Source organism: Anomaloglossus baeobatrachus, chromosome 9 (genome assembly GCF_048569485.1).
Source record: "Anomaloglossus baeobatrachus isolate aAnoBae1 chromosome 9, aAnoBae1.hap1, whole genome shotgun sequence".
NCBI lineage: Eukaryota > Metazoa > Chordata > Amphibia > Anura > Aromobatidae > Anomaloglossus > Anomaloglossus baeobatrachus.
In genome coordinates, this window is record NC_134361.1 from 146676646 (window position 1) to 146703753 (window position 27108).

At 42.1% G+C, this 27108-nt stretch overlaps 1 protein-coding gene across 1 annotated transcript in view; it reads left to right on the forward strand.

Annotated features, from left to right (window-relative positions):
• DLG3 (discs large MAGUK scaffold protein 3) overlaps nt 1-27108 on the forward strand; it is a 557827-nt gene that overhangs the window by 312842 nt on the left and 217877 nt on the right. Inside the window, exons 8-13 of the mRNA XM_075324895.1 lie at nt 4679-4832; nt 4918-5035; nt 18968-19051; nt 19228-19403; nt 19897-20053; nt 20292-20394. Of these exons, the coding sequence (XP_075181010.1) occupies nt 4679-4832; nt 4918-5035; nt 18968-19051; nt 19228-19403; nt 19897-20053; nt 20292-20394 (792 nt within the window). The remainder of the gene's footprint in view (nt 1-4678; nt 4833-4917; nt 5036-18967; nt 19052-19227; nt 19404-19896; nt 20054-20291; nt 20395-27108) is intronic.

The window sequence follows — 27108 nt, forward strand, 5'->3', positions numbered from 1 at the left end:
GTGGAGCAAAAAGTATCTTCTTCTTTATTAATGCATCACATAATACAGGAAGACAGCAATGTTTTGTCCTTACGAGATATATAAGTCTTTATCAAGCCCGTTAATTAAAAAGATACTTGTTGCTACCATGGAGGCTGTTGTCATTCTCTTAACATTTGTCACCTATTGCAAAATAAGAAAGAAGGGGAAAATGTACTCCCAATAGTGAAGCTCTGTGGAAATTAGTTTACTGCAAGAAAGCTTTTATTATATTCACAGGATAAAAACTTGTTACAATGCGAATATAAATCATGGTGAAATCAGCTGCCGAACTCAGAGTTTCGCCATTATAGCTTCTTCCAAGGGTTATAAACGCCACTACCTCATTTCCTGTTTGAATTTATAAAAATTCCACCAAAAGTGAGGAAAAAATATAAACTACAGGCATAAGAATATTATTCAAAAAGTCTAATTAAATTAATGCAATTAAAAGTATAAATAAAAACAAAATAAATTAATGTATAAATTAAAATCACATTCTCTAGAAAAGACTTGAGAAGGAATTGAATCTAAATCAGACAGTTTTTACTTACACCCCATGTTTTGATGGAAACACAACATTAGTGCTTTGCAGGGCATTGTTCTATTTCTCTGCCTTCTGCAGGTAACACAGACATGGTCCCTAAATTGATAGGACTGAATAACTAAGCCGTGCCCCTTATTGACTTATAAGCCTTATGCCTTATGTTCATAATGAACAAGAAAAGGAAAGGCAAAAACTAAATTGACAAATAGCGCACCTATAACATATCTTGTTAGAAAAAACAATGTAGGTAATTATCAGTAAAAGATTATAATTTTATTTAGCTCATATTAAAAATTACCTTTTCAAAGCTTCAATTATGCTAATGAGGTGCTCAGTGCACCCTTGTAGTGGCTGCACCTTCCCACTTGCCTGTGTTGCATCTATAAGTGCTCTAGCCTTCATTGATTGACAGCTTTCCTTTACAGGAGCCAGAAGAAGTGGAGTTATATGTTATATAGAAAACAAGTACAGTGGCATGTAAAAGTTTGGCTACCCCTAGTCAAAATGACGGTTATTGTGAACAGCTAAGCAAGTTTAAGATTAAATAATCTCTAAAACGCATAAAGTTAAAGATGACAAATTTCCTTTCTATTTTAGGAGAAAAAAATAAATATTTTCATGTTTTACTTTTAAAAATTACAATAAGGAAAAAAGAGCCAATGCAAAGTTTGGACACCCTTGAAGATTTGAATGCTCATATAACTTTGACCAAGGTTTCAGACCTCAATTAGCCTGTTAGGCCACTTTCACACTGCGTTCTTCTCTCTGTTTAGTGGTCCCGTCGAGGCTTCCCTCCAAACCCCTCACAAAATGGGTTTCGGACGTATGCACCGACTGGGCTACTGACTATAATGGTGTAGACTAAAGCTTGGTTTACACACTGCAACATCTCAAACGACATCGCTGTAACGTCACCGGTTTTGTGACGCAATAGCGATGTTGTTTGCGATGTTGCAGTGTGTGAAACCTATCAGCGACCCGGCCCCTGCTGTGAAGTTGTAATCGTTACAAATCGTTCAGGACCATTCCTAGGTCCTTTGTTTCCCGCTGTGCAGCAAGCATCGCTGGAAAGTTTCAGTGTGTGAAAGACTTTGCAGCGACTTTGTTAGCAACTTCCCTTTCAAAAGGCTGCTTATCAACGTCCCCAACAACCAGCTAGGTCGCTCTGCAGGTCCGGATCGCTGTTGCGTTGTTGGCCAGGTTTGCCTGTTTGACTGCTCACCAGCGACTTAGCAGAGACTTAGGGAGGTCGCTGTTACGTCACAAAACCGGTGATGTTACAGCGATGTCCTTTGCGATGTTGCAGTGTGTAAACCCAGCTTAAGTCACCGTGTGCTCTGTCGTGCACCATTTTCGGAAATAAACGCCAATTGGAGGCGGACACTCAGACATAGCCCTCCGAAAATGGTGCATGACAGAGCACACGGTGACTCAGTCTACACCATTATAGTCAGTGGCTCCGTTAGCGCATACGTCGGAAATTGATTTTGCAGGGGTTTGGATGGAAGCCCTAACGGTACCACTGAACGGCAACAGGAACACAGTGAGAAAGCGGCCTTAGGGTTATGGCTTGTCACTGTTATCGTTAGAAAGGGCCAGGTGATGCAGATTTCACAGCTTTATACTCCTCTAACCTTGTGCCAAATAAACAGCAGCAATGGGTTCTTTTAAGCAACGGCCTAGCACTCTGAAAATGAAAATTGTGGAGGCCTACAAAGAAGGAGAAGGCTGTAAGAAGATAGCAATGCATTTCCAAGTTGCCCTTTCCTCAGTTGGAAATGTAATTAAGAAATGGCAGTTAACAAGAACAGTGGTGGTCAAGATAAGGTCTAAAAGATCAAGCTAAATTTCTGTAAGAGCTGCTCGTAGGATTGTTAGAGAAGAAAATCAGAGCTCCCACTTGGCTGCAAAAGACCTTCAGGACGATTTAGCGACTCTGGAGTTGTGGTAAATTATTCTACTGTTCAGAGGCATATGCACAAATATGGCCTTCATGGAAGAGTCATCAGAAGAAAACCTCTCCTGCATCCTCACCATAAAATTCAGCTTCAGAAGTATGAAAAAGAACATCTAAACAAACCTAATGCATCTTGTAAATAAGTCCTGTGGACTGATGAGGATAAAGTAGAACTCTTTGGCCACAATGATCAAAAGTATGTGTGAAGAAAAAAATGACAGAATTTCAGGAAAAGAACATATTGCTAACCATTAAGCATTGGGGTGGATCAATCATGCTTTGGGATTGTGTTGCAGCCAATGGTACAGTGAACATTTGATGTGTAGAGGAAAGAATGATTTTATGAAATGTCAGCAAATTCTTGATGCAAATATAACACCATCTGTAAAAAAAAAAAAGCAAAAGTTGAAAAGATGATGGCTTCTACAAATGAATAATGATCCCAAACACACGTCAAATTCTGCAATAAACTACCTCAAAAGGCGCAAGCTGAAAGTTTTACAATGGCCATCACAGTCCCCTGATCTGAACATTAAAGATGAGAAGACCCGTGGAAGTTCAGGCTCTGGGGGTTCAGCCAAACTTTATAAAAAGTTCTGCTCTGGACCCGGACTTGACCTGAACTTCATTTGAAGTTACTGATTGGCAGTTCGGGTCTTCGCCTACATGTAACCAGGCATAAACAGATCACTTCCAGGGGTTTTTAATTTTTTTTGTGTGTGTGCACACTACATTCAATCATGCTGATTTTACTCCCAGAGCCAGCCGTTCAAACACTCATATTAGCGGCTTGCCCTGGGCTGAGCACCGAGCGTACCCGAGCACAGCGATAATCCCTTGAGTGGTTTGCACACCTAAATCATCCAAACCCAAACTATGTTTTTTGGAAAAGTACGTGTTTGGTACGAACTCCGAATACTGAGCATCAGGTTCGCTCAGTAAAACTGAACATCATTGAAAATCTGTAGATCTCATTGGAGCAGTGCATGTGAGACGTCTAAGGAATCTCACACAACTGGAAGACATTTCCAAGGAAGAATGGATGAAAATCCTTCAAACAAGAATTTAAAGACTGTTGGCTGCTACAAAAAGGGTTTAGAAGCTGTGATACTTCCCAAAGGGCGTGCTACTAGGTACTAACATGCAGGGTCAAAAAAAGCCACAGCCACACCATTATTTACCAGAAAATTATGTAGCAATATAGAAAAACCATAATGATCATAATGACTGGATGGGGACTAGGACAAGTCGTTATAAATAGGTACAAACAAGAGAAATTACGACCAAAGTCCAAGATACAAAAAGTGAAAAACTTTATTTGGTGGATAGGTGCAGAGCGGCACAAACCAAGTGTGGACATAGGCAGGTGATCACTAAATATTAAGGATCTTACCCAACTGCTGACAGATCATTGACAATCCATACATGTGATATATAATAACATGTGAAACATAGTTTACATATATGTATGATCGAGAGGTCAGCAGTCCTCCAGGAAGGACAGAAAAACTCCTAAGCATCAATGTACTGGGGTCCCAATCTACACAAATTACCTCCTGTGAGGATCATGGCAACTATATGTGATGCATATTAAATATTAGCATTATAAAGAGGTTGCACAATGTGTAAGGTGCAGGGGTGAGGAAGGGACCCTGGCGCCCCAAACGCCAGAAGAGACAAAACCAATTCAAATTGTCATTATTACCTGGAGAGATGCAGTGATCAACCAGAGCCTATGTACAACCCGACGGCCGTTTCGGCGATGAAGCCTTCGTCAGGGGGCTTCATCGCCTGGGAAAATAAACAGAAGGGAAGGTGCACTAATATGTTTAGCCCCGCCATGATGCACTGAGCTCCTGTACTTGGTTTGAACAGTCATTCTGCGCTGATGGAGCCCCTTTACGAAAAAATGCCTGGACACTCATGGTCATTTAATGAGACTATTCTCCTTGCTTAAGAAATGAAACATATCATTACCAGTCACATGTATCTTTCTTACTTATTTCATTACACACTACATAATCACATGATTATAATAGTGACAAATATTGTCCTGCCGTATTCTTCTGATGCTGTTATAGTCTGTCTCTCCTAGCTCTTTGTTTATCTGTATGGCTATAATGTACCAATGGAATTTGTCTGTCTTGATTTTACAGCTTTCACTGTTGATAATCACATAAGCCATAACTCCACGCTGGGAGGATACCTGAGCAGTGTGGAGAGTAAATCTCCTTATCAGCCCCCTCAAGTCACTCCATCTAGATACTCTCCTGTTCCACGACATATGCTAGGAGAAGAAGACTTCACCAGGTGAGACTGAAGTGTAACATGAGACAACTATACCATGACATTCCTATTAAGTCCGTCCCCAAACAACATTGTGATTACTTTCTAGTTTGTCATCAGGAATGAAGTACAAGGAGTTGTCATTTTTAATTCAGCACCTTTTAATTCCATTTGGTGAAAGTGATCGTAGTGTGTCACATAAAGAATCCAGACAGTTTCGGAAGAGAGTAACTCAAAACTTTAACAAGTCAGGACAGGAGTGTTCAGATAGTGACAGAAGGCAAAAAATCCAGTAGTTACCGCCTCCCTCTTCAGACTGACATAGCCTAGAAGGGAACGGTAGAACATGGAGTCTGCAGATTGTATAGCCGGGTGAGTTTATTGTTCACTGTTCATGTCCTTAGTACAGATGAGTAATCATTTCGATTGATTGCATGTGAAAATGAGGAAGAAAGCGATCAGTGGACACGGAATATGGCAAGTGACCTGTGACGGAAATCACACATGGCACAGGGCTGTATCACCGGTGTAAGTGGTAGACAGAACACAATGTACACTGTCTGCTTCAATCCCAATGTCAGGAAAGTTTCCTTCAAATTGCAGCCTATATTGTACCTAAAAGGGTTATCACTAGGACATGTTTTCCAGTTAATGAAACCTGATGGGGGAAGTTTGTCATTATATCTTGCATAGAATATCTTTTTTTCATGTCTCTCATCCGGCTCAATAATTACATTTTGACCACAGAGGAGACATTAGCAATTCTACCAACAGGTCAGAAGCCCACCATAACTATGTGCCATCACAGTTCAATGTTCAGCAATCTGAAGTATTTCCAAACAGTAACAAAAGCAATGTGTACTTTGGCTATGTCCTTCCTTCTGTCCTCACACTGTCCTGCCTTGGATCGCATGTATTGACTAGTGAGACTCTTGATGATAAGGATTCTGCTAGGATAAAAAAGATTGAAATACAAACTTAATCACAGTTTGATATAAAATGTCTTCATTTTGCAATAAAAGTTTAATTAGTGAGAATCATAAAATGGTAGAAGCACGTCTCATATACATGGTAGGAGCACTAGGGGGCAGTAGTGTTCAGATTTCCAGCTTTCCCTGTCTATAAACCCGCAATCTCTGTGACAGTGAAATGAATATTTAAAATGACTAGACTTGCCAATCACGTCCTCATCATGTAGCGCTCAGGCATATATATTTTTATTGTGATAATAATCTTATAACAAGGACACTTTGTCTTTAAAAAAAAAAGGCACATGCCCAGAGTTATGTTTGCAGAAGGAGGAAACAAAGACAACCAGGAAAAGGATTACAAAGACAACACAGTCAGTGGGGCAGGAGGGCTGGCGTAAATGTAGCAAACATGCCTAAAGGAAGGACTTTATGAAACGTACATTGGTGATACATCCCTGATACAGTATGGTTACATGCTAACTGATAAATATTGTACACTGCTCACATCAATGTCCATATGTCCTACAATGCCGGAAAAGTCACATCCATGACGTCTTATGTTTAGGGGCACTTGCAGAATGAGGGACAACCATCAAGGATGGTCACCCACTATCACGCTACTGACATCTGATCCTTATGGATACAGGTGTGCTTGGCATCATAACACTCATGTGCTAATTCTACGGTGGTATTCTACAAAAATCATCATATATACCTATGAGGAATGTTCATGTAGATACATGGGGATCAGCAGCTGACATACCTTGGATATTACACTTATGTCACTGGGAACCAGTGTCACACTGGGGCGGCATGGGCCCTTTCACAAATTTACCTATGCTTCTATATAACAATATACAGGGTAGTTTGTAAATGAATGATGAGATGCTTCATTTGTCTGTACATAGTGAAACAAGTGTACTGTGCCAACTACTGATCATATTGGGGGGTAAGTGACATACTGGCAAAGGGGCCCACCAGAGGATTCTCCTGCTCTCCGGTGGGCCAGTCCAAGCCTGCTTGCAAGAAAATCTTGAGCATTTTAAAATCTCACAAACCAAATCCTGTTTTCCCTCTAGCAGAGCTTGGGGACAGCCAGACTATAGTTATGTACATAAGTGATCCAGTATAATGGTATGGACAGTTTAACCCTTCCACGATCAGCCTAGTTCCACTGTTTAGATTCCTGTCTTCTTCAATGTTTGCAGCTTTTGGGGAAATGGGCAACGAAAGGCCAAGATCAAAGTTGGGAAATAATCAAAACGTAGCAATAGATTATTAAATGGATTGTTCATTACTTTTTACATTTATACCCTATCCTAAGGATAAATCAATACAGGAACAGTGGGGGACCAACGCATGACACACCTATGATCTTATATGAGCAATCAGGGGGATAGGTCATTAATGAGAAAAGCAGTGAACAATCCATTTAAACAAAGGAATCCAGACACCACAGATGTAAATTAACTCTAACATTTCAGAAAATACCTTCAGTAAAGCCTGGAAAGGTATATCTAATACACTAAGGGGCACTTTGCACACTACGACATCACAAGCCGATGCTTGCGATGCCGACCGCGATAGTCCCCGCCCCGTCGCAGCAGCGATATCTTGTGATAGCTGCCGTAGCGAACATTATCGCTACAGCAGCTTCATATGGACTTACCTGCCCTGCAATGTCGCTCTGGCCAGCGACCCGCCTCCTTCCTAAGGGGGCGGGTCGTGCGGCGTCACAGCGACGTCACACGGCAGGCGGCCAAAAGAAGCGGAGGGGTGGAGATGAGCGGGACGTAAACATCCCGCCCATCTCCGTCCTTCCGCATAGCCGGCGTGAGCCGCGGTGACACAGGTAAGCTTATGTTCCTTGCTCCTGCGGCTTCTCACACAGCGATGTGTGCTGCCCCAGGATCCAGGAACAACATCGTACCGTCGCTGCAGCGAAATTATGAAAATGTCGGACACTACACCGTTGATACGATTACGTCGCTTTTGCGCTCGTTAATCGTATCAAAAAAGATTTACACACTATGATATCGACAGCGATGTGCGTCACTTTCAATTTGACCCCACCGACATAGCAGCTACGATGTCATAGTGTGCAAAGTACCCCTAAGAGCTGATCTTGCAGACAGTATCCGATACACTAGGAGCCGATCATGCAGGCAGTACAGTAAATCCCATACACTAGGAGCCAATCATGTAGGCAGTACAGTATATCCCATACACTAGGAGCCGATCATGCAGGCAGAACAGTATATCCCATACACTAGGAGCCGATCATGCAGGCAGTACAGTATATCCGATACACTAGGAGCCGATCATGCAGGCAATACAGTATATCCCATACACTAGGAGCCAATCATGCAGACAGTACAGTATATCCAATACACTAGGAGCCGATCATGCAGGAAGTACAGTATATCCAATACACTAGGAGACGATCATGCAGGCAGTACAGTATATCCCATACACTAGGAGCCGATCATGCAGGCCACACAGTATATTCAATACACCTGGAGCCGATCATGCAGGTAGTACAGTATATCCGATACACTAGGTGCCGATCATGCAGGCAGTACAGTATATCCAATACACTAGGAGCCAATCATGCAGGCAGTACAGTATATCCAATTCACTAGGAGCCGATCATGCAGGCAGTACAGTATATTCAATACACCTGGAGCCGATCATGCAGGCAGTACAGGATATCCCATACACTAGGAGCCGATCACGAAGGCAGTACAGTATATCCCATACACTAGGAGCCGATCATGGAGGCAGTACAGTATATGCAATACACTAGGAGCCGATCATGCAGGCAGTACAGTATATCCAATACGCTAGGAGCCGATCATGCAGGCAGTACAGTATATCCAATACACCTGGAGCCGATCATGCAGGCAGTACAGTATATCCCATACACTAGGACCCGATCATGCAGGCAGTACAGTATATCCAATACACTAGGAGCCGATCATGCAGGCAGTACAGTATATCCCATACACCTGGAGCCGATCATGCAGGCAGTACAGTATATCCCATACACCTGGAGCCGATCATGCAGGCAGTACAGTATATCCCATACACCTGGAGCCGATCATGCAGGCAGTACAGTATATCCAATACACCTGGAGCCGATCATGCAGGCAGTACAGTATATCCCATACACCTGGAGCCGATCATGCAGGCAGTACAGTATATCCCATACACCTGGAGCCGATCATGCAGGCAGTACAGTATATCCCATACACCTGGAGCCGATCATGCAGGCAGTACAGTATATCCCATACACCTGGAGCCGATCATGCAGGCCGTATAGTGTGAGCAATGAATGATTTACAGATCAGCAATTAAATAAAGCTTTTTTAACAGGTAATGACACCATCTGTGACCTTGCTGCAGTTTGGCCACATAGAAAATGCTGAAGACACTGAAATAGAAATAGGATCTGTGACTATTAGGCTAAATGTATAGCATTAACTAACATGCTAAATGCATATTGTGGACATGTATTTTGTGTATATATAGCTGGGACCTCCAGGATACTTTGAAGAGGTGATCTGTCACTTTACTTTAAAGGAATCTGCCCCATCATAGAGCAGCATGATGTTGGGCCAGACACCCTGATTCCAGCAATGTGTCACTTACTGGGCTGCTGGGTGTTTTTATAAAATCACAGTTTTATCTGCTGCAGGTCTAACCAATTATCCGAATGCTGAGCTCTGTATAACTCCACCCACATCATTGATTGGCAGCTTTCTGTGTACACTGTGCATAGGCAGAAAGCTGCCAATCAGTGGTGGGGTTGGCTTATGCTGAGCTCATGAACATGGAGGACTACATAGCAACAGGTTTACTAGTCCTCTAGTAATCAACTCATACTGATAAAACAGTGATTTTATCAAAGCTATAGAAAGCAGCCCAGTAAGACACACATTGCTGGAATCAGGGTCTCTGCCTCTGCATTATGCTGCTCTCGGATTAGGTGACAAAAACCTGGTGATGAATTCCTTTTAATGACAGTGTTCTAGTTGTGTGCACTGTGTAAATAGCTCAGCTATGGTTATCGTAAAAAGTGCGTGCAATACATTTCATAGGAAACAACCTCTTGTACCTATTAACCTGTTGTACATGATAGAAGGGGGTGAAATGTCGCAGTCTGCACCGTCCCATACATGTCACATGCTCACGGTGTATTTCATTCTTAGAGATGAGGTATGTCGTACAAGCATTTCACGCACACTTGTCATGATAGTATTTCTCTCCCGTGCGGTCACTTACAGCAGTAGCTGGCCTTTTGGGGGAGTGCGGTAATTTACAGTATCTAAGCCATAGGTATCACGTATCACATATACGTGATAAAGTCTGACAGCAAATGAATGGCCCAAGACACGTTTTCTGCAGATCCTCCTGTTCTCTCTGTATTTACCTCCTGAACTCCACTTACACTGAGACCTTTTTTTTCATAACTGTAATATGTAATTAAATTGGATCATTGACCTTAAGGAACACTGAAAGGAAGGTTTCGTTAGGAGACTAAACATACTGAGCAGATATTATGACCAATTCCAGTAAAACCAGTTTTGCAAACCTCTAGTTTCAGAGATGAATGCTGGGAATTTAATATCTGACTTACTCACATACACAGGATAATGATTAGTTTGTTCAATGGCAGAACCTTCCAAATCTAAAAAAGCCCCTGTGCATTGAAGACTTCCCTGAGAGAGGAGGATTTCTAAGTCATCAAAGAACCCACATATTACATACGGCCATTATTACCCGATACTTGGGCCTGGCCTTGTGTTCTGCTAATGGCTGCCTTGTAAGCTGGATGTGCAGAGAATACAGATTTAATGAATACACTATTCGATGACCCTGTAGCCCTCATGGGTAGATATGTTATATTTTCTGCTGTACGTTATGCACTTTTATTATGAGCAGTTCTGTACATTCAGTTTCAGGCTATATAGCTCACTCTGGTTAGTTATTGCTTCTGACTTGTTCACATTTGAAAGATACTTAAGATTTCTGCTTTGTTAAAAAAATTTATAAGAATGATAAAACTATTGTTTATCATTGCATTGAATTGACTGTGCATACATTTTGTCTGTCATTGTCAGCGGTGGCTACCGTATTTTTCGGACTATAAGACGCACCGGACCATAAGACGCACCCTGGTTTTAGAGCAGGAAAATAGGAAAATAAAATTTTAAGCAAAAAATAGGAGTCATGACACACTGTTATCAGGCGAGGATCTGCTGCTGACACTGTTATGGGGGTAATGTCTCCAAATTCTCTACTAAGGTACCCCAGCCTGGTAATGATCCTCCTGCCTTGTATATACAGTATATGTCCCTCATCCTGCTATATACCCCATCCTGGCATATGGCCCCATCCTGCTATATACGGTAACCCATCCTGGCATATGGCCCCATCCTGCTATATACGGTAATCTATCCTGGCATATGGCCCCATCCTGCTATATACCCCCATCCTGCTCACATACCACCATCCTGCTATATACCCCATCCTGCTCATACAGTTAGGTCCAGAAATATTTGGACAGTGACACAATTTTCGCGAGTTGGGCTCTGCATGCCACCACATTGGATTTGAAATGAAACCTCTACAACAGAATTCAAGTGCAGATTGCAACGTTTAATTTGAAGGTTTGAACAAAAATATCTGATAGAAATTGTAGGAATTGTACACATTTCTTTACAAACACTCCACATTTTAGGAAGTCAAAAGTAATTGGACAAATAAACCAAACCCAAACAAAATATTTTTATTTTCAATATTTTCTTGCGAATCCTTTGGAGGCAATCACTGCCTTAAGTCTGGAACCCATGGACATCACCAAACGCTGGGTTTCCTCCTTCTTAATGCTTTGCCAGGCCTTTACAGCCGCAGCCTTCAGGTCTTGCTTGTTTGTGGGTCTTTCCGTCTTAAGTCTGGATTTGAGCAAGTGAAATGCATGCTCAATTGGGTTAAGATCTGGTGATTGACTTGGCCATTGCAGAATGTTCCACTTTTTTGCACTCATGAACTCCTGGGTAGCTTTGGCTGTATGCTTGGGGTCATTGTCCATCTGTACTATGAAGCGCCGTCCGATCAACTTTGCGGCATTTGGCTGAATCTGGGCTGAAAGTATATCCCGGTACACTTCAGAATTCATCCAGCTACTCTTGTCTGCTGTTATGTCATCAATAAACACAAGTGACCCAGTGCCATTGAAAGCCATGCATGCCCATGCCATCACGTTGCCTCCACCATGTTTTACAGAGGATGTGGTGTGCCTTGGATCATGTGCCGTTCCCTTTCTTCTCCAAACTTTTTTCTTCCCATCATTCTGGTACAGGTTGATCTTTGTCTCATCTGTCCATAGAATACTTTTCCAGAACTGAGCTGGCTTCATGAGGTGTTTTTTAGCAAATTTAACTCTGGCCTGTCTATTTTTGGAATTGATGAATGGTTTGCATCTAGATGTGAACCCTTTGTATTTACTTTCATGGAGTCTTCTCTTTACTGTTGACTTAGAGACAGATACACCTACTTCACTGAGAGTGTTCTGGACTTCAGTTGATGTTGTGAACGGGTTCTTCTTCACCAAAGAAAGTATGCGGCGATCATCCACCACTGTTGTCATCCGTGGACGCCCAGGCCTTTTTGAGTTCCCAAGCTCACCAGTCAATTCCTTTTTTCTCAGAATGTACCCGACTGTTGATTTTGCCACTCCAAGCATGTCTGCTATCTCTCTGATGGATTTTTTCTTTTTTTTCAGCCTCAGGATGTTCTGCTTCACCTCAATTGAGAGTTCCTTAGACCACATGTTGTCTGGTCACAGCAACAGCTTCCAAATGCAAAACCACACACCTGTAATCAACCCCAGACCTTTTAACTACTTCATTGATTACAGGTTAACGAGGGAGATGCCTTCAGAGTTAATTGCAGCCCTTAGAGTCCCTTGTCCAATTACTTTTGGTCCCTTGAAAAAGAGGAGGCTATGCATTACAGAGCTATGATTCCTAAACCCTTTCTCCGATTTGGATGTGAAAACTCTCATATTGCAGCTGGGAGTGTGCACTTTCAACCCATATTATATATATAAATGTATTTCTGAACATGTTTTTGTAAACAGCTAAAATAACAAAACTTGTGTCACTGTCCAAATATTTCTGGACCTAACTGTATACCCCCACCCTGCTCATATACCCCCATTCTGCTCATATACCCCCATCTTGCTCATATACCCCCATCCTGGTCATATACCCCCATCCTGCTCATAATATACCCCCCATCCTGCTCATAATATATCCCCATCCTGCTCATAATATACCCCCATCCTGCTATACACCCCCATCGTGCTATACACCTCCATCCTGCTATACGCCCCCATCGTGCTATACACCCCCATCCTGGTATACAGCCTGCATCTTGTGGCACATAAAAAAAATAAATGTTCATACTCACCTTACCTCACTACCTGCAGCATCGCTCCTCCTCCCATCTATGTCAGTGGCAGCGCCGCTGAGTGGAGCCGTCCCCGTTCCCCTGCAGCATTGCGATGTCCTCCTGTGCCAGCGGCGGCTGCGTGTGGACACGTGCGCACAGCGATGATGTCATCGCTGTGCGCGCCGCTAGTCTCCACTCAGCGACCGCCGCTGGCACAGGAGGACATCGCAATGCTGCAGGAGAACGGGGACGGCTCCACTCAGCGGCCGCCGGCAGCCAGGATGAGATTGCGGTGCTGCAGGGGAACGGTGACGGGTGAGTACACTGATTCACTGCACCCCGTGCTGATGATGATGTGCGGGGGGCAGTGAATACAGCCGCACATGATCACTCCAGGCTGTAGTTGCCAGGGGTGATCATGCGGGCTGGCTGTTTATCCCTCGCCCATCATCCCGCCCACCTGCTTCAGCGCTGAGAGAAGGGCGGGAGGATGGGCGTGAATATTAAATGAGCGGGTCCACGTGGTCACGGCAGGCGCTGCTGCAGCCTGCTCGTGCCCCCGATGACCCGCGCCACCATAGCACCCTCATTCCCAGCCCTATATTCAGACCATAAGACGCACCCCCCACTTTTCCCCAACATTTGGGGGGAAAAAGTACGTCTTATGGTCCGAAAAATACGGTACATAACGTATATCTGACTATCTGGAGAGCTACCACTAGGTATCAGTAGTAGAAATGAGCAGACCCATGGAACTTCAGGTTCGGCGGGTCCAGCTGTACTTCATATAAAGTTCTGTTCTGGACCCAGATCTGAACCCCATTGGAAGTCACTAATAAGGCAGTTTGGGTCTTCGCTCACATACAGCCAGCGATGCATTTCCATTTTTTAGTTTAGTGTACACTACATCCAATAACGCTGATTTTACCCCAGTGTGAGCCATTCAAACACTGCAAGCGGCTCGCACTGGGCTGAGCACTGAGCGCACCTAAGCACACCGATGCTCGCTCGAGTGGTCAGCATACATAAAGGGCCCGAATTCTAAACTTGAACGCTATTTTTTTTGTAAAATCTGTGTTTGGTACAAACACTGAACTTTACTGTTCGTGTTCACTCATGTCTAATCAGTAGATGAACCGATAGACTATAGAGAATCGTGCCAATATGACTTTATGGAAATGTGTCGCGGATATTTGGAACCATTCTTCAAAACACAGTGTCTGTGACATGAGAAATGCAGCAGAGCCATGTGCAGATTTCTTTTACTGTTCAAGCGTCATCAGTGTTTTTGATTAGAGTTTATGCACAAAATCCGAGGGGCGCACAGTTTCATTTAGTCATTCACCCCATGTGATGCGATCACTGGGTATGACAGCCGAGGTTCTGCTGAAGACACCTGTGCCGGCCATCATGGTACATCTGTAAGGACCAGCATATCTGGCTTTCATAGGAGTCCATGAATTTACTATATACTTACTATATACTTAAATACTCTGGTATTGCAGTATATAGTAAAAGCGATCAGAAGATTGAAGGTTCAACCTTTCCCCCTATGAAAACTAAAGAGAAATGTAAAAAAAAATAAAATAAACGTATGTGACATCACTTCCTCCATAAAACACCAGTCTATCAAAATGTAGTTACCATAAAGAGAAAAATACCTCAAAATCCCAGAATTGCATTCTAATGAATGCCACATTACAGTAAAAACATACAATAAGAAGCGATCAAAAAGTCAAGCGTACCCCAAAATGGTATCAATAAATACGTCACCGTGCCATGAAAAAATCAAGCATGAAACATAAAAACTCGATAAGACTTCCTAGCCTTGGCAGGTGCTAGACTGTATGGGCTACATTTTGAGCACGCCCCTATCACGTGACAGAAACTACACACCTGGAAAGAGCCCATACAGTCAGCATCAACCAAGGCCAGGCAGCAGATAGGGGCGGGAATAGATAGCAAAACCCTACCCACATATTCCCACCCCTGTTGCACTTGCCAATCAAATAGCAGTGTATAACTGGAACTTTACTTGCACATATTTCTGAAATAAAACATGCAATCTCAGAACAGAAGGTATGGTTACATTCAGCATCCTAGTGCCAGTATAGCACTGGCTTTACTTTATATATGAAAATCCTGCTGGCTGGGTCTCTTGCAAGTTGAAGATAAAATGATCTCTATAAGGCATAAAGTTAAAGTTGGCACATTTTAGTTATTTTTTGCTTTTTTTTGTTAATTTTTTTTCTTCATCTTTTACATTTTTAAATTAACAAAAAAAAAATGGGCAGATACAAAGGTTTGGTCACCCTGTATAGTTAGCACCTAGTAGCTCCCTCTTTGGCAACTATCACAGCTTGTAAAAACTTTGTAGCCAGCTAAAAGTCTTTAAATTCTTGTTCGAGGGATTTTCATCTATTCTTCCTTGGAAAAGTCTTTCAGTTCTGTAAGATTCCTGGCTCGTCTTGCATGCACTGCTCTTTTCAGGTCTAGCCACAGATTTTCAATGATGTTCAGATCAGGGGACTATGAGGGCCATTGTAAAACCTTCAGCTTTTGCCTTGTAAGGTAGTCTATTGTGTTTAGGATCACTATCCATTAGTAGAAGCCATCCTCTTTTTAACTTTAGCTTTTTTTTTACCTATGGTGTTATGTTTGCATCAAAAAGTTGTTGAAATTTAATTGAATCCACTCTTCCGTTTACACGTGAAATGTTCCTCGTGCCATTGGCTATAGCACAACCTCAAAGCATGATTGATCCTCCCCCATGCTTAAAGGTTAGTGATGTGTTCTTTTCCGGAAATTCTGTACACTTTTTCTCCACACATACCTATGATCATGGTGGCCAAAGAGTTCTATTTTAACCTCACCAGTCCACAGGACTTGTTACTAAATTTCATTAGACTTGTTTAGATGTTCTTTTACATACTTCTGAAGCTGAATTTTATGGTGATTATGCAGGAGAGGTTTTCTTCTGATTACTCCTCCATGAAGGCCATATTTGTGCAGGTGTTTCTGAACAGTAGAACAATGTACCACAACTCCAGAGTCTGCTAAATCTTCCTGAAGGTCTTTTACAGTCAAGCAGTGGTTCTGATTTGCCTCTCTAGCAATCCTACAAGAAGCTCTCACAGAAATTTTGCTTGGTCTTCCAGACCTTATCTTGACCTCCACTCTTCTTATTAACTGCCACTTTTTACTTACATTTTAAACTGAGGAAAGGGCAACTTGAAAACACTTTGCTATCTTCTCATAGCCTTCTCCTGCTTTGTGGGCCTCCACCATTTTCATTTTCAAAGTGCTAGTAAGCTGCTTAGAAAAACGATGGCTGATGACTTTTGGCACATGGTTAGAGGAAATCTGCATCACCTGGCCTAATGTAATGATGATAGTGAACAAGCCATAACCCTCATAGGCTAACTAAGGTCTGAAACCTTGGTCAAATTTATCTGAGCACACAAATCTCCAAGGGTGTCCAAACTTTTGTATTGGCCCATTTTATTTTGCAATTTTCAAAATGTAAAAGATAAAAAAAACAACTTTTTATCTATAAAATAGAAAGGAAATGTGTTATTTTTAACGTTATGCTTTTAACATAGCATTTCCTCTTCAACTTGTTTAACCATTCACAATAACAGTAATTTTGACTAGGTGTCCCCAACGTTTTGCATGCCACTGTATATTTCAATGTCTTGTGTGCATTTATGTTACCGGTATGTTTATCTGTGAACTTAGGTAAAGTCAGTTTAGTAGAAAAAAAAAATACACAACTACAAAACAGTAAACTACCTTTTAGAAACAAATGCATTTAAATATCACTGGACAATGAAATGGAAATGACAGACTGAGGGAACAATAAAACTAAAAGTGTAAAAATATTAACCCAGTACTACAAGATGACGTGTAGAGATAATATATGTGAAATTGAGAAGGTAGTATATGAAACAGAAAACTGCTTAGCAGCTGAGTTTTTCAAGAAGATGCCGGCACTCATTTTCCATTTGTGGCTTTGTCAGTGGCTTCGCCGCTGCACTTGCATTTACTCTGCCACTGGCGACTATCACTCTATGGCATTAACTATAGGATGGGTGTCTTACAAGCGGAAGCTGTTGGTGAAATGAGAATGCTACTTCTTTTAAGCTCTTAAATCCTGAAGCGGTTAATAGAAGTGACATAAGATGAAACATGCATAATGTAATTTTTTGGAATCCACCTGAAAAATCTGCCGTGTGCACATAACCTAAAGCTTCCTTTACTCAAAGATTATTTGCAGCATTAAAAAAAAAACATGATTTTCTGCATTTTTAGCAGTGGATTTTTTTTTACTATTTATGCCTTGTAACCTACAAGCAGGGTGATGTGTGGCCCAAAAACCCTTCCTACCCCATCCCTGTGTTGTAATATTGTGTAAAATGAATTTAAAAAAACCCAAAACGTTTTATAACTTACATGTTCCCTATGTACTGTAAATGAGCCGAGGGACTAGTCCCCAGGGCGTCGTTTCGCCCCGTCTAGTTTGCCCTCTTTCTGTGGTATCAAGCCTCTGTCGGCGTGGTACCATGGATTTACATGAGCGACATCACCGCTAGCTCCTGCAATCCCGCATATGCGTGCTTCTCATTAGCGCAGCCTTCTTATCCGGGTGTTTGCTTGCCAGCTTTAGACGCGCTCTGCGCATGGTCGGGAGCGCAGGAGCCTTTAGATCTTGCGCAGTGCACTTGTGAAGCTGACAAGCGTACACCTTAGGCTGGAGTTCCACTTGCGCTTGACTCACGTGAGTCTCGCATCGTATCACCCGGCTGCACACTGTCCTGACAGGAGCGAGTCAGCTGCATGTATTTCTATGCAGCTGAGACGCTCCTGTCCGGAGAGCATCACGCTGTGTCGGGTGACACGATGCAAGACTCGTGCGTGTCATACACAAGTGGAACTCCAGCCTAAGAAGCCTGCGCTAATGAGAAGCGCGCACGCGCAGAATTTCCGGCAGCTGATGGTGACGTTGCTTATGTAACTACATGGTATTATGCCCACAGGGGCATGATACCATGGAAAGAGGGCAAACTAGATGGGGTGACCCGACGTCCTGGGGACTCGACCCTCCGCTCATTTAAATAGGGAACATGTAAGTTATAAAACTTTTTTTATACATTCATTTTACACAATATTACAACACAGGGATGGGGTAGGAAAGGTTTTTTAAGCCACACATCACCCTGCTTGTAGGTTACAAGGCATTTGGGACCTGACAGGTTCCCTTTAACATTTTTGCTGCAAAAAAATTGCAAAAATGACACAAACAAGTCTTATTTAAATTTAAAAAAACCTCACTGTCTGTGAAATTATCACAAATAGGAAAATGATTATGAGGACAAAGAGGTGTGTAAAAAAAAAAGATCAAATTGACGAGGGAAAGAGTTAAGGTGGTGCAGAATAACAGGCGACACAAATTAGTCAACTGTCATTCCGCCCTATTGTAAAACAGTCGCTTGTTTGGAAGAACCTGGTGGACATGTGGCAGGATGACACCATCATTATTAGTGTGAGCTGTGACCAGATGACAGTCAGCTCACATGGAATGATGGGAATGTGAACTATCCTACTGAACCCTGTAACTAAAGCTTGTAATGTGTTACACAGGATAGAGATCTGTCCCTCACTGACACTCCCAGGAAACATTCCGAGGTTTGCATTATACACATAATTAAGTCTCCTCTCCTTTCTGCATAGTTACAAATGCCCAAGAAAAGGTTAAATCAAGGAAACAGAAAAGAGGTGTTAGCAACACCCTACTTGTATTGTGAGAAAGAATGTGTCAGTGTTAAAAGGCAGAGAACAAATAAGTGTTCAAACACCAAAGCTAGAAAGAAAGGAAAGCTGCCAGCAACATGAGAGGTCTGTAGAAGCAGCAGTAAGAGACAGGGTGTGCGCAGATAACTGGAGGGTTCAGCACTGAAAGCCCGGAGTAATAGGGTCAGTGACAAATCAATAGATACAAGGGAAAGAACAGAAGCAGTGGCTGCTTTCAGCTGAAGCAGAAGAGGTGGGATAGTCTGGGAGCCGCCCTTATGTTTACTGTGAACGTCTCTTCCTCCATGTCTTATCGAAGACCACCAAGCTCTTCGCCCCCTAAGCGACAACTGGTACACAGGACACACAAAGAGAGGTAGGAAGGAGAAGTTGACAAAATCTGAATTATTCTGAAAAGAAAGTATGAAAACTATGTGTGACCATGAGAACCATTGTTTTTTGGGGGGAACAGAGCAGTGTTTAAGCAGTTGTGATGAGTTATGTTGCAATCCATAGATGTTCCTGCCCTGAAACTTGTCAGGAGGTTTCATTAGACAGTGATTTCCTTTGATAGCACTTGTCAGACCGGCTTTGCAGCACCTTCAATATTCGGCTTCCATCTCATCTAGCCATTGATACAGGACAGACTACAACATCCTTCTGTTTATGTCATCTCTTATCTTCTCTATTGTATGCCACGTTCATACTTCTTCTGAAGGGCCACCCAGATGTTTCTCTCTACAGCTTCTTTACATGTTAAATAGCCTTTTCATCAAATAGAAATTATCCTGCTATTTCTTACCTTCACTGCCTTGTACTGCCTACACTTGGCTCTGATTGCTAGACATGTCTTTTCGTCATGTCTCCAGGGAACCACGCAAGATCATTCTACATAAAGGCTCTACAGGACTGGGTTTTAACATTGTTGGTGGAGAAGATGGAGAAGGAATCTTTGTATCATTTATTCTGGCTGGAGGACCAGCTGATCTCAGTGGAGAGCTGCGTCGTGGGGACCGCATCCTGTCTGTGAGTTTATTGTTAGACTTTTAAAGACTATGTTCTCTTATATTAGAATTAGATGCTGAGATGCAACTCTATTATATATAAAAGAGAAGCTTGAAATGTACATAATCCATATTCCCTTTATAGCCCTACTAGTGGTTTATATATGATGCCTACTGGCTTTCTATCTATCTAAATCTTGAGGCTGGATTTTTTTAGCTTTTTTTCTCTACTTTAATCTAGGTATGTTTCCCTGTTACAGGTTAATGGAGTAAATCTACGCAGTGCAACACACGAGCAAGCTGCTGCTGCATTGAAGCGAGCAGGACAAACGGTCACAATCGTAGCACAATACCGACCAGAAGGTAAGAGATATTATCATGTTCCACTTTTCTGATACTTTTCTTGGGGTCCAGAAATATGTTTTCATGTGTAAAATATTATCATTTTTAATTAAGGCATTTACACATCAAAGGGATATTGAGTCTAGAAAATGTTCAAATACCTTTAAGCTAGATTCACACATCCATGTTACTATCCAGGAGAAATGAACCGACTTTTTTTTTCTCAAGTGTCATCCTAGTTGCTCCTGTTTTTTACTCTTTGCTTTTTTTTTCACTGGAATTCTTGGAAGGTCTTGCATTTATTCAAGTTTATCAATAGTCAACACATTCATGAGTCTGATCATCATAGACTTGAATGGCCAAGCCTATTCAGCAAATTGGATCAGAATCAGAAATGTTATGAATCTCATGGATCTTAGGGGCCCTTTGCACACTATGACATCGCAGGTGCGATGTCGGTGGGCTCAAATCGAAAGTGACGCACTTCCGGCGTCACTTTCGACATCGTAGTGTGTAAATCGTTTTAACTATGATTACCGAGCGCAAAAGCGTCGGTATAGTATGATCGGTGTAGTGTCGGTTATTTTCATTATTTTGGCTGCAGCGTCGGTACGTTGTTGTTCCTTCGGCAGCACACATCGCTGTGTATGAAGCCGCAAGAGCGAGGAAAATCTCCTACCTGCGTCCCGTCTGCAATGCGGAAGGAAAGAGGTGGGCGGGATGTTACGCCACTCATCTCCGCCCCTCCGCTTCTATTGGCCGCCTGCCATGTGACGTCGTTGTGACGCCACACGACCCGTCCCCTTAGGAAGGAGGCGGGTCGCCGGCCAGAGTGACGTCGCAGGGCAGGTAAGTGCATGTGAAGCTGCCGTAGCGATATTTGCTACAGCAGCTATCACAAAATATCGCAGCTGCGACGGGGGCGGGGACTATCGCGCTCAGCATCGCAGCATCGGCTTGCGATGTCGTAGTGTGCAAAGGGCCCCTTACTCACTCTAACATCTGCAATTTTACCGCATGTGTGAATACACCCATTCTATGCTATGGGCGCGAGTGCTGGCTGAGAAAAAAAATGGACTACACTTGAACGTGTCACACTGATGTCTGCATGTAGCCTTAAAGGGAATCTGACACCAGATTTTTCAAACTTAACCTGAGAGAAGCATAATGTACAGACAGAGACCCAGCCATGTGTCATTTATTGGGCTGCTTGCTGTAGTTTTGCTAAAATCACTCTTTTATTAGCATGAGATTATTACTAGAGGGCTAATACACCTGCCACCATGTAATCCAACCACACCTCCACCACTAATTGGCAGTTTTCTGCCTATGCATAATGTACACAGCTGCCAATCAGACAAGACTACAGATATTTGAGGGCCACCACACAGAATAGCATCACAGGATGCATATGACCCCCATGTCTCCCGTTGTGCATCTCTGGTCTAATGTTTTTGGGGGGCAGGAAGGATTGGGCCTGTTGGATTTCCAGAGAAGTCTGGCAGCAGTTCTCTCATAGAGGCACAGGAATGCTCGGCCAAGCCAAGTATGGGGGAGATAAGACAGATACTGTTGCTGTTGGCTGAACAATTGGCCGACTGCTATCTAATGTTTATGGGGCCTTTATACTAGAGGTGTTACCAGAATAGGGAGTGTCAGTCTATCAAAAGTTCAGCAATTATATATAAATAGTAACATGGGAAAAGCCTTATGTGGGTTTTTTTTTTTATGTGAAAGCGTTCTAATGTTTATAGATACCAGTCTATTTACCATATGATGTATTGAGAGGTGGGAGAAAAAAAATCCATGTGTGGAGAAATTCTGAAAACACGCAATTCAACATAGTTTTCAGGTTTTATTTTTATGGTATTAATTGTGCAGGAAAAATGACCTGCCAATATGATCTTCAGGTCAACACGATTATGGTTGATGCTTAACATGCAAGGATAATTTACTATTTCAGTGGTCTACAAAAAAATTCAGAACGTTAAAAAAAGAAAAAAATTAAATTACATTACTTTTTTAATCATTTTCTGAATTTTATAACTTTTTTTATTTTTTGTTAAAGGACCTTTATCTTTTTGGGGGTCCAGCAGTAGATTATATTGTAATCATTTTGGAGTACATATTAATATTTGATAGCGCTTTATTGTCTTTTTGTGGATGGTTCCATGACTAAAAAAACATAATTTTGAAGCTTCACATTTTTTATTATGACTTTTCTCTGGAAGGTTAAACAGTTTAGATTTTGATAGATCATATTTTTACTGCCATGGTGATTCCAATTATCTACAGTGTCAGCATAAACTAGTACATAGCATATGAAAAGCAAGATTTTAATTAATATCTCACTGAATACAAGAACAATTTCCAAAATTTTGACAAGACTGAGTTTCATAAAACATTTTTTAACCCATAACATGAAAGTAAGGTTAATAATATAACAAGCTACTTTTTGGGGGGAAACCCCCATTTTAGTAGTCAGATTTGACCTCTGTACATGCCACACCAATACTGAGGGCTGCTGCCGCATTTGACTTTTCAGAAATCTACCTAGGATTTCTCGTTCAATCATTTCTGGAAAGCAAGGGAATAATTGCATTAAAAAATAGCAAAAAGCATTTAAAAATAAATCCAGAGATTTAACTATGACTGTTTATTTTTCCTCTTTTAGCAGTCATGTGACACCCAAACAGGGCACTACAGTCCCTTTTATGAAGTGGGGAATAAATTGGATTGAAAACAATGACCAAAGTTATAGTTTGTAGTAAAAAAATGCATAGTAAAAGAAAATTAGCAGTAGCAATAGATGGGGCAGTGCGAAAGAACAAAAAATCCATACCACGGCCTCTGGCAATACAGATGTGGGAACTGCAAGCAGCAGTACCATTACCATTGCCACCAGTGATCCAGGTAGTAGTACTACCAAACGCAGGTCACAGTTGGCCTCCTTCGACTCCGGCAAGCATAATAGTGGGAAAGAAGCAGCGGACATCATGAAACATATTTCATATCTCTTGTCACAGCGGGATGTTACAGTACCTCTGACAGTGACACCACCATTTTCAGTTAGTGTTCTGGACAGATATCCTCTTCGGCCACACACAAGTTAATCTTATACATTGCAATTTTTCTATTCCATCGATGATACCGCTATCTGTTCTGCCCCTTTTTCTTCTAAACTGCTCCATTCCAGTGGCTAGGAAAGCTATTTCACAACAACAACTTCTTCCATTTGATTTATTTGATGAGATGAACAGTCAGCGTTTGTACTCGGATGAGATCGGGATGGAGGAAATGCAGGACCCAAATTCCTAGCTGTGTTTGCTGATCTGTCAGCTGTAGTAGTGGCTTTTACAGAGGCAACTGAGTTGGTAATAGCACTCTGAGTCAGGGCACGTATACAGGTAGGAATACGGAGGAGAGCAAGGAGCTCAGGAAATTTCCTATACAGAGACAACTGTCAGCCGCGTCAGGGATAATGATGATTGTGCGATAGACAAGAACCAGACTGAGGTGATGAGGAAGTGATGTCATCCAACCAACCAACGTTTGACCAAAAGATCTTCCAGGGGCAGATCTACTTCTTTTTCAATGAGCTCAGGCACTAGTGATTCCATAACTGCTCAATAATGCGTGAAAGCTCTGGTAAGGGTCATAGTAGTGGTAAGACTTATGTTCGGGCATTTCCAGTGGGGAATTAGTTTCCATGTTGCCAACTAATGAATCTTTTGCAGTATGCAGGCTGTTAAGGTGGAAAATACGCCATGGACATCCAGGCTCAAGCAGACTAGGTACTCTTGCTCCTTATCAGTACATGAAGTAGCCTTACCTGCTCATGTGAGAAATGCTATTTTTCTAGTATACAATCAGCATCCAAAAGAATTATCTGGTCTGTGTCATCATTCACATCGTCTGCTTGTTTTACTCCAACTAATCATCCTCTTCCTTCCCCATTGTACTATCAGATAATCATACCTGATTGTGTGGCCAGAAAAGAGTGCAGGGTTCCCAGTCATTCACTTTTTTGCCAACTCAACTCCCACTTGGTAAAGTTTCATGCTGGTGGTACAATCGATGCTGTATCATTTAGTGGAAATGAAGGTGTGGGGATAGCCATACTGGAAGATACCCAGCAGCCATTATTTCTGGCAGAAGGGGGTACCTGCTCCGTGCTCTCACTTGCAGGAGAACATAGGCTGCTCTCTATACTTGGCATTGCGCATGAAAGTGCACTGAACCATCAACATATAGAACAACAGTTATGGACAAGGACAGTAAATATCTTTCATTGTCCACGGGATCAATATTTTGAGCAGCAGCAATTCACCACAGTTAGGCAGGTGAGGAACCCCCCATGGTTGTTTGCTGCAAATAGTGTTTATCCACCTGCTCCTACACCTCCCCTGCCCCTTGTTGAATAGTCATGATCCCATCCCCAACAGGAACAGGGCACAGTATTGCATCCACTCCAGCAAGTTGCTCCTCTACATCAAAAAGAAAATCTTACACTGGAAGAATCCCTGTCAGCTGAAACTTGCCATTGTGGTAAATGATAATGCCTCAAACACCCTGACACACTACATTTGGGAAAAATATCTCATGCTTACTACCTGGTGCAAATCCTAAAGTTATTAGTGCAAAATATTTTAAAGAAATTAATTCACATGAAGAAAGTGATGGCCATGGCCTGGAGGGTGTCTGGGCCTTTTAAGTATTCTTACATGGCAAAGAACGCCCTTCAGGCTTTACAAACACATAATGATCTGCCTAAGCACCACCTGATTTGAGAAATTGCAAGTTCACACTACAATTGGAGAAAGAACAGCAATGGCAACATGTTGATCCCCACACTGGGGTTATTGTGGACCCTTAAGGACAATGTTACAAGCAGCAGGATGTGAAGGAGAGGCAGGAGCAGCAAAATTTGATTGTGGAAGCGGACAATTAGTTATCCCAGGCACAGACAGGGGACCAGGTGACAGTCAGTGTCAAATTGGTGATAAAGACGACACTGGCTTTCAGAACAGTCACTGCTGGTTGTGGAAAGTGAACCAACGTGGCTCTCTGTCATGCGTGACAAGTTGCATGTTTGATTGCTTGTGGAATGTCAAGTTTATTGTTAGAATCAAGCAAATAGATGACTATTGGATAGCCATACCTTTAGACCCTTAATAAAAAATAAATGAGGGAATTTTTTCCAGCTTCTGAAAGGGAGATAAAATTGGTGCATTACCAGTAGAACCCATATTACCTGGTCAGGAAAGCTTTTATTTAGCAGATGGCTGCCGACTGTTTGCATGGATGACCAGACCACTGTTCACAGAGCCAACGTTCGCCTGACTATCTCACTTCTAGGAATACAAGTAGCCGAGGCAGCAGCAATTACAGTATATATGATATGAAGGACCACATTTTTTTTTATCTTCTGCTGTGCCAACCTAGTGTATATAAGCAAACAGAGGCACACTGCCTGAAAAGCCAGGTTCAGTCATATCTGGATTGTGTCATTTTCACAGCAGACACCCTGAGCCCTGGCCCCAAGGTCTTCTGGGATTTCCAAGAACTTCAGATGGGACCAGTGGCAAAAACTGGACCGGTTTGGTATGGGTGTAGTTTCTTGTCCCACCTACAGTGTACTTTCAGGGAGGGTATTCAGGAAATCAGGTGGCTCTTGCCTCTGTCACTTACTGTTTGAAATTGCCACTTGATTTTATCATTATTATGGAATGACCTTTTAAAAAATTTTGGAATAAAGAAAATTCGTTTTAAAATAATCTGGAACCTGGACGCTGGAATTCCTTTCTATATATTCACACTTCAGTGGGTCCTGCTGATGTCCGTGCACCGGCCAGAATTCTCAGGAACTCCAAGCGGGTGAGCTGGTATATTTTTCCTTTTGCTGTACTTTCAGGGAGGGTATTCAGGAAATCAAGTGGCTCTTGCCTCTGTCACTCACAAGGGGACCAAATTGTCCTCTGCAAGTGTGGCAATGCTTACAATTGTCTAAATAAATTAGGCATGGATCAGTGCCTATTTTTATTTAAGGCTACCTGCCTGTCCATTGTGTTATATACTATTCTGCTGCCGCTGGTGCCAAAGCCCACACACACCTGTGCATCTCATGCCTATTCATCATTTAAACTATACTGTACGAGGGCTGCTGTTAAGTCTTTGGCTTTGTGATTTTTTTGTTTCTATAATAATGAATGTTACATCACATGAAAGCCTTATGTATCTAATATATGTTTTCAAAATGTTGTGTTTGTTGCTTATGGCAACACTGTTCTACACACGCGGGAAAACAAAATAGCGGAGTCTAATGCGATATTCACAGCAACTGAGAGAAGATGAGTGATACAATTCTTGTTTCTGCAAGGAAAGTCCATGAAGGATATTCATGGTGATAAGTCGCAGATATTGGGGGATCAGTGCCCTTCATATTCCACAATTAAGAACTGGGTTGCCAAATTTAAAATGGGCCACTTAAGCACCAATGTTTCCCTGAAAATTAATACCGGGTCTTATATTGTTTATTTTGCTTCAAAAGATAAACTAGTGCTTATTATCAGAGGATGTCTTATATTTTTCCATGAACAAAAAAATTGCATTCACTGGACCCAAACCATTTTAGTTGGCATGTGCTGATGGTGAATAGGCTCTCACACAGAGATCTGCGTCGCTGTCTGGTCACCATTCCAGCTGCATTGCACTGTAGCTCTCACACAAAGATCT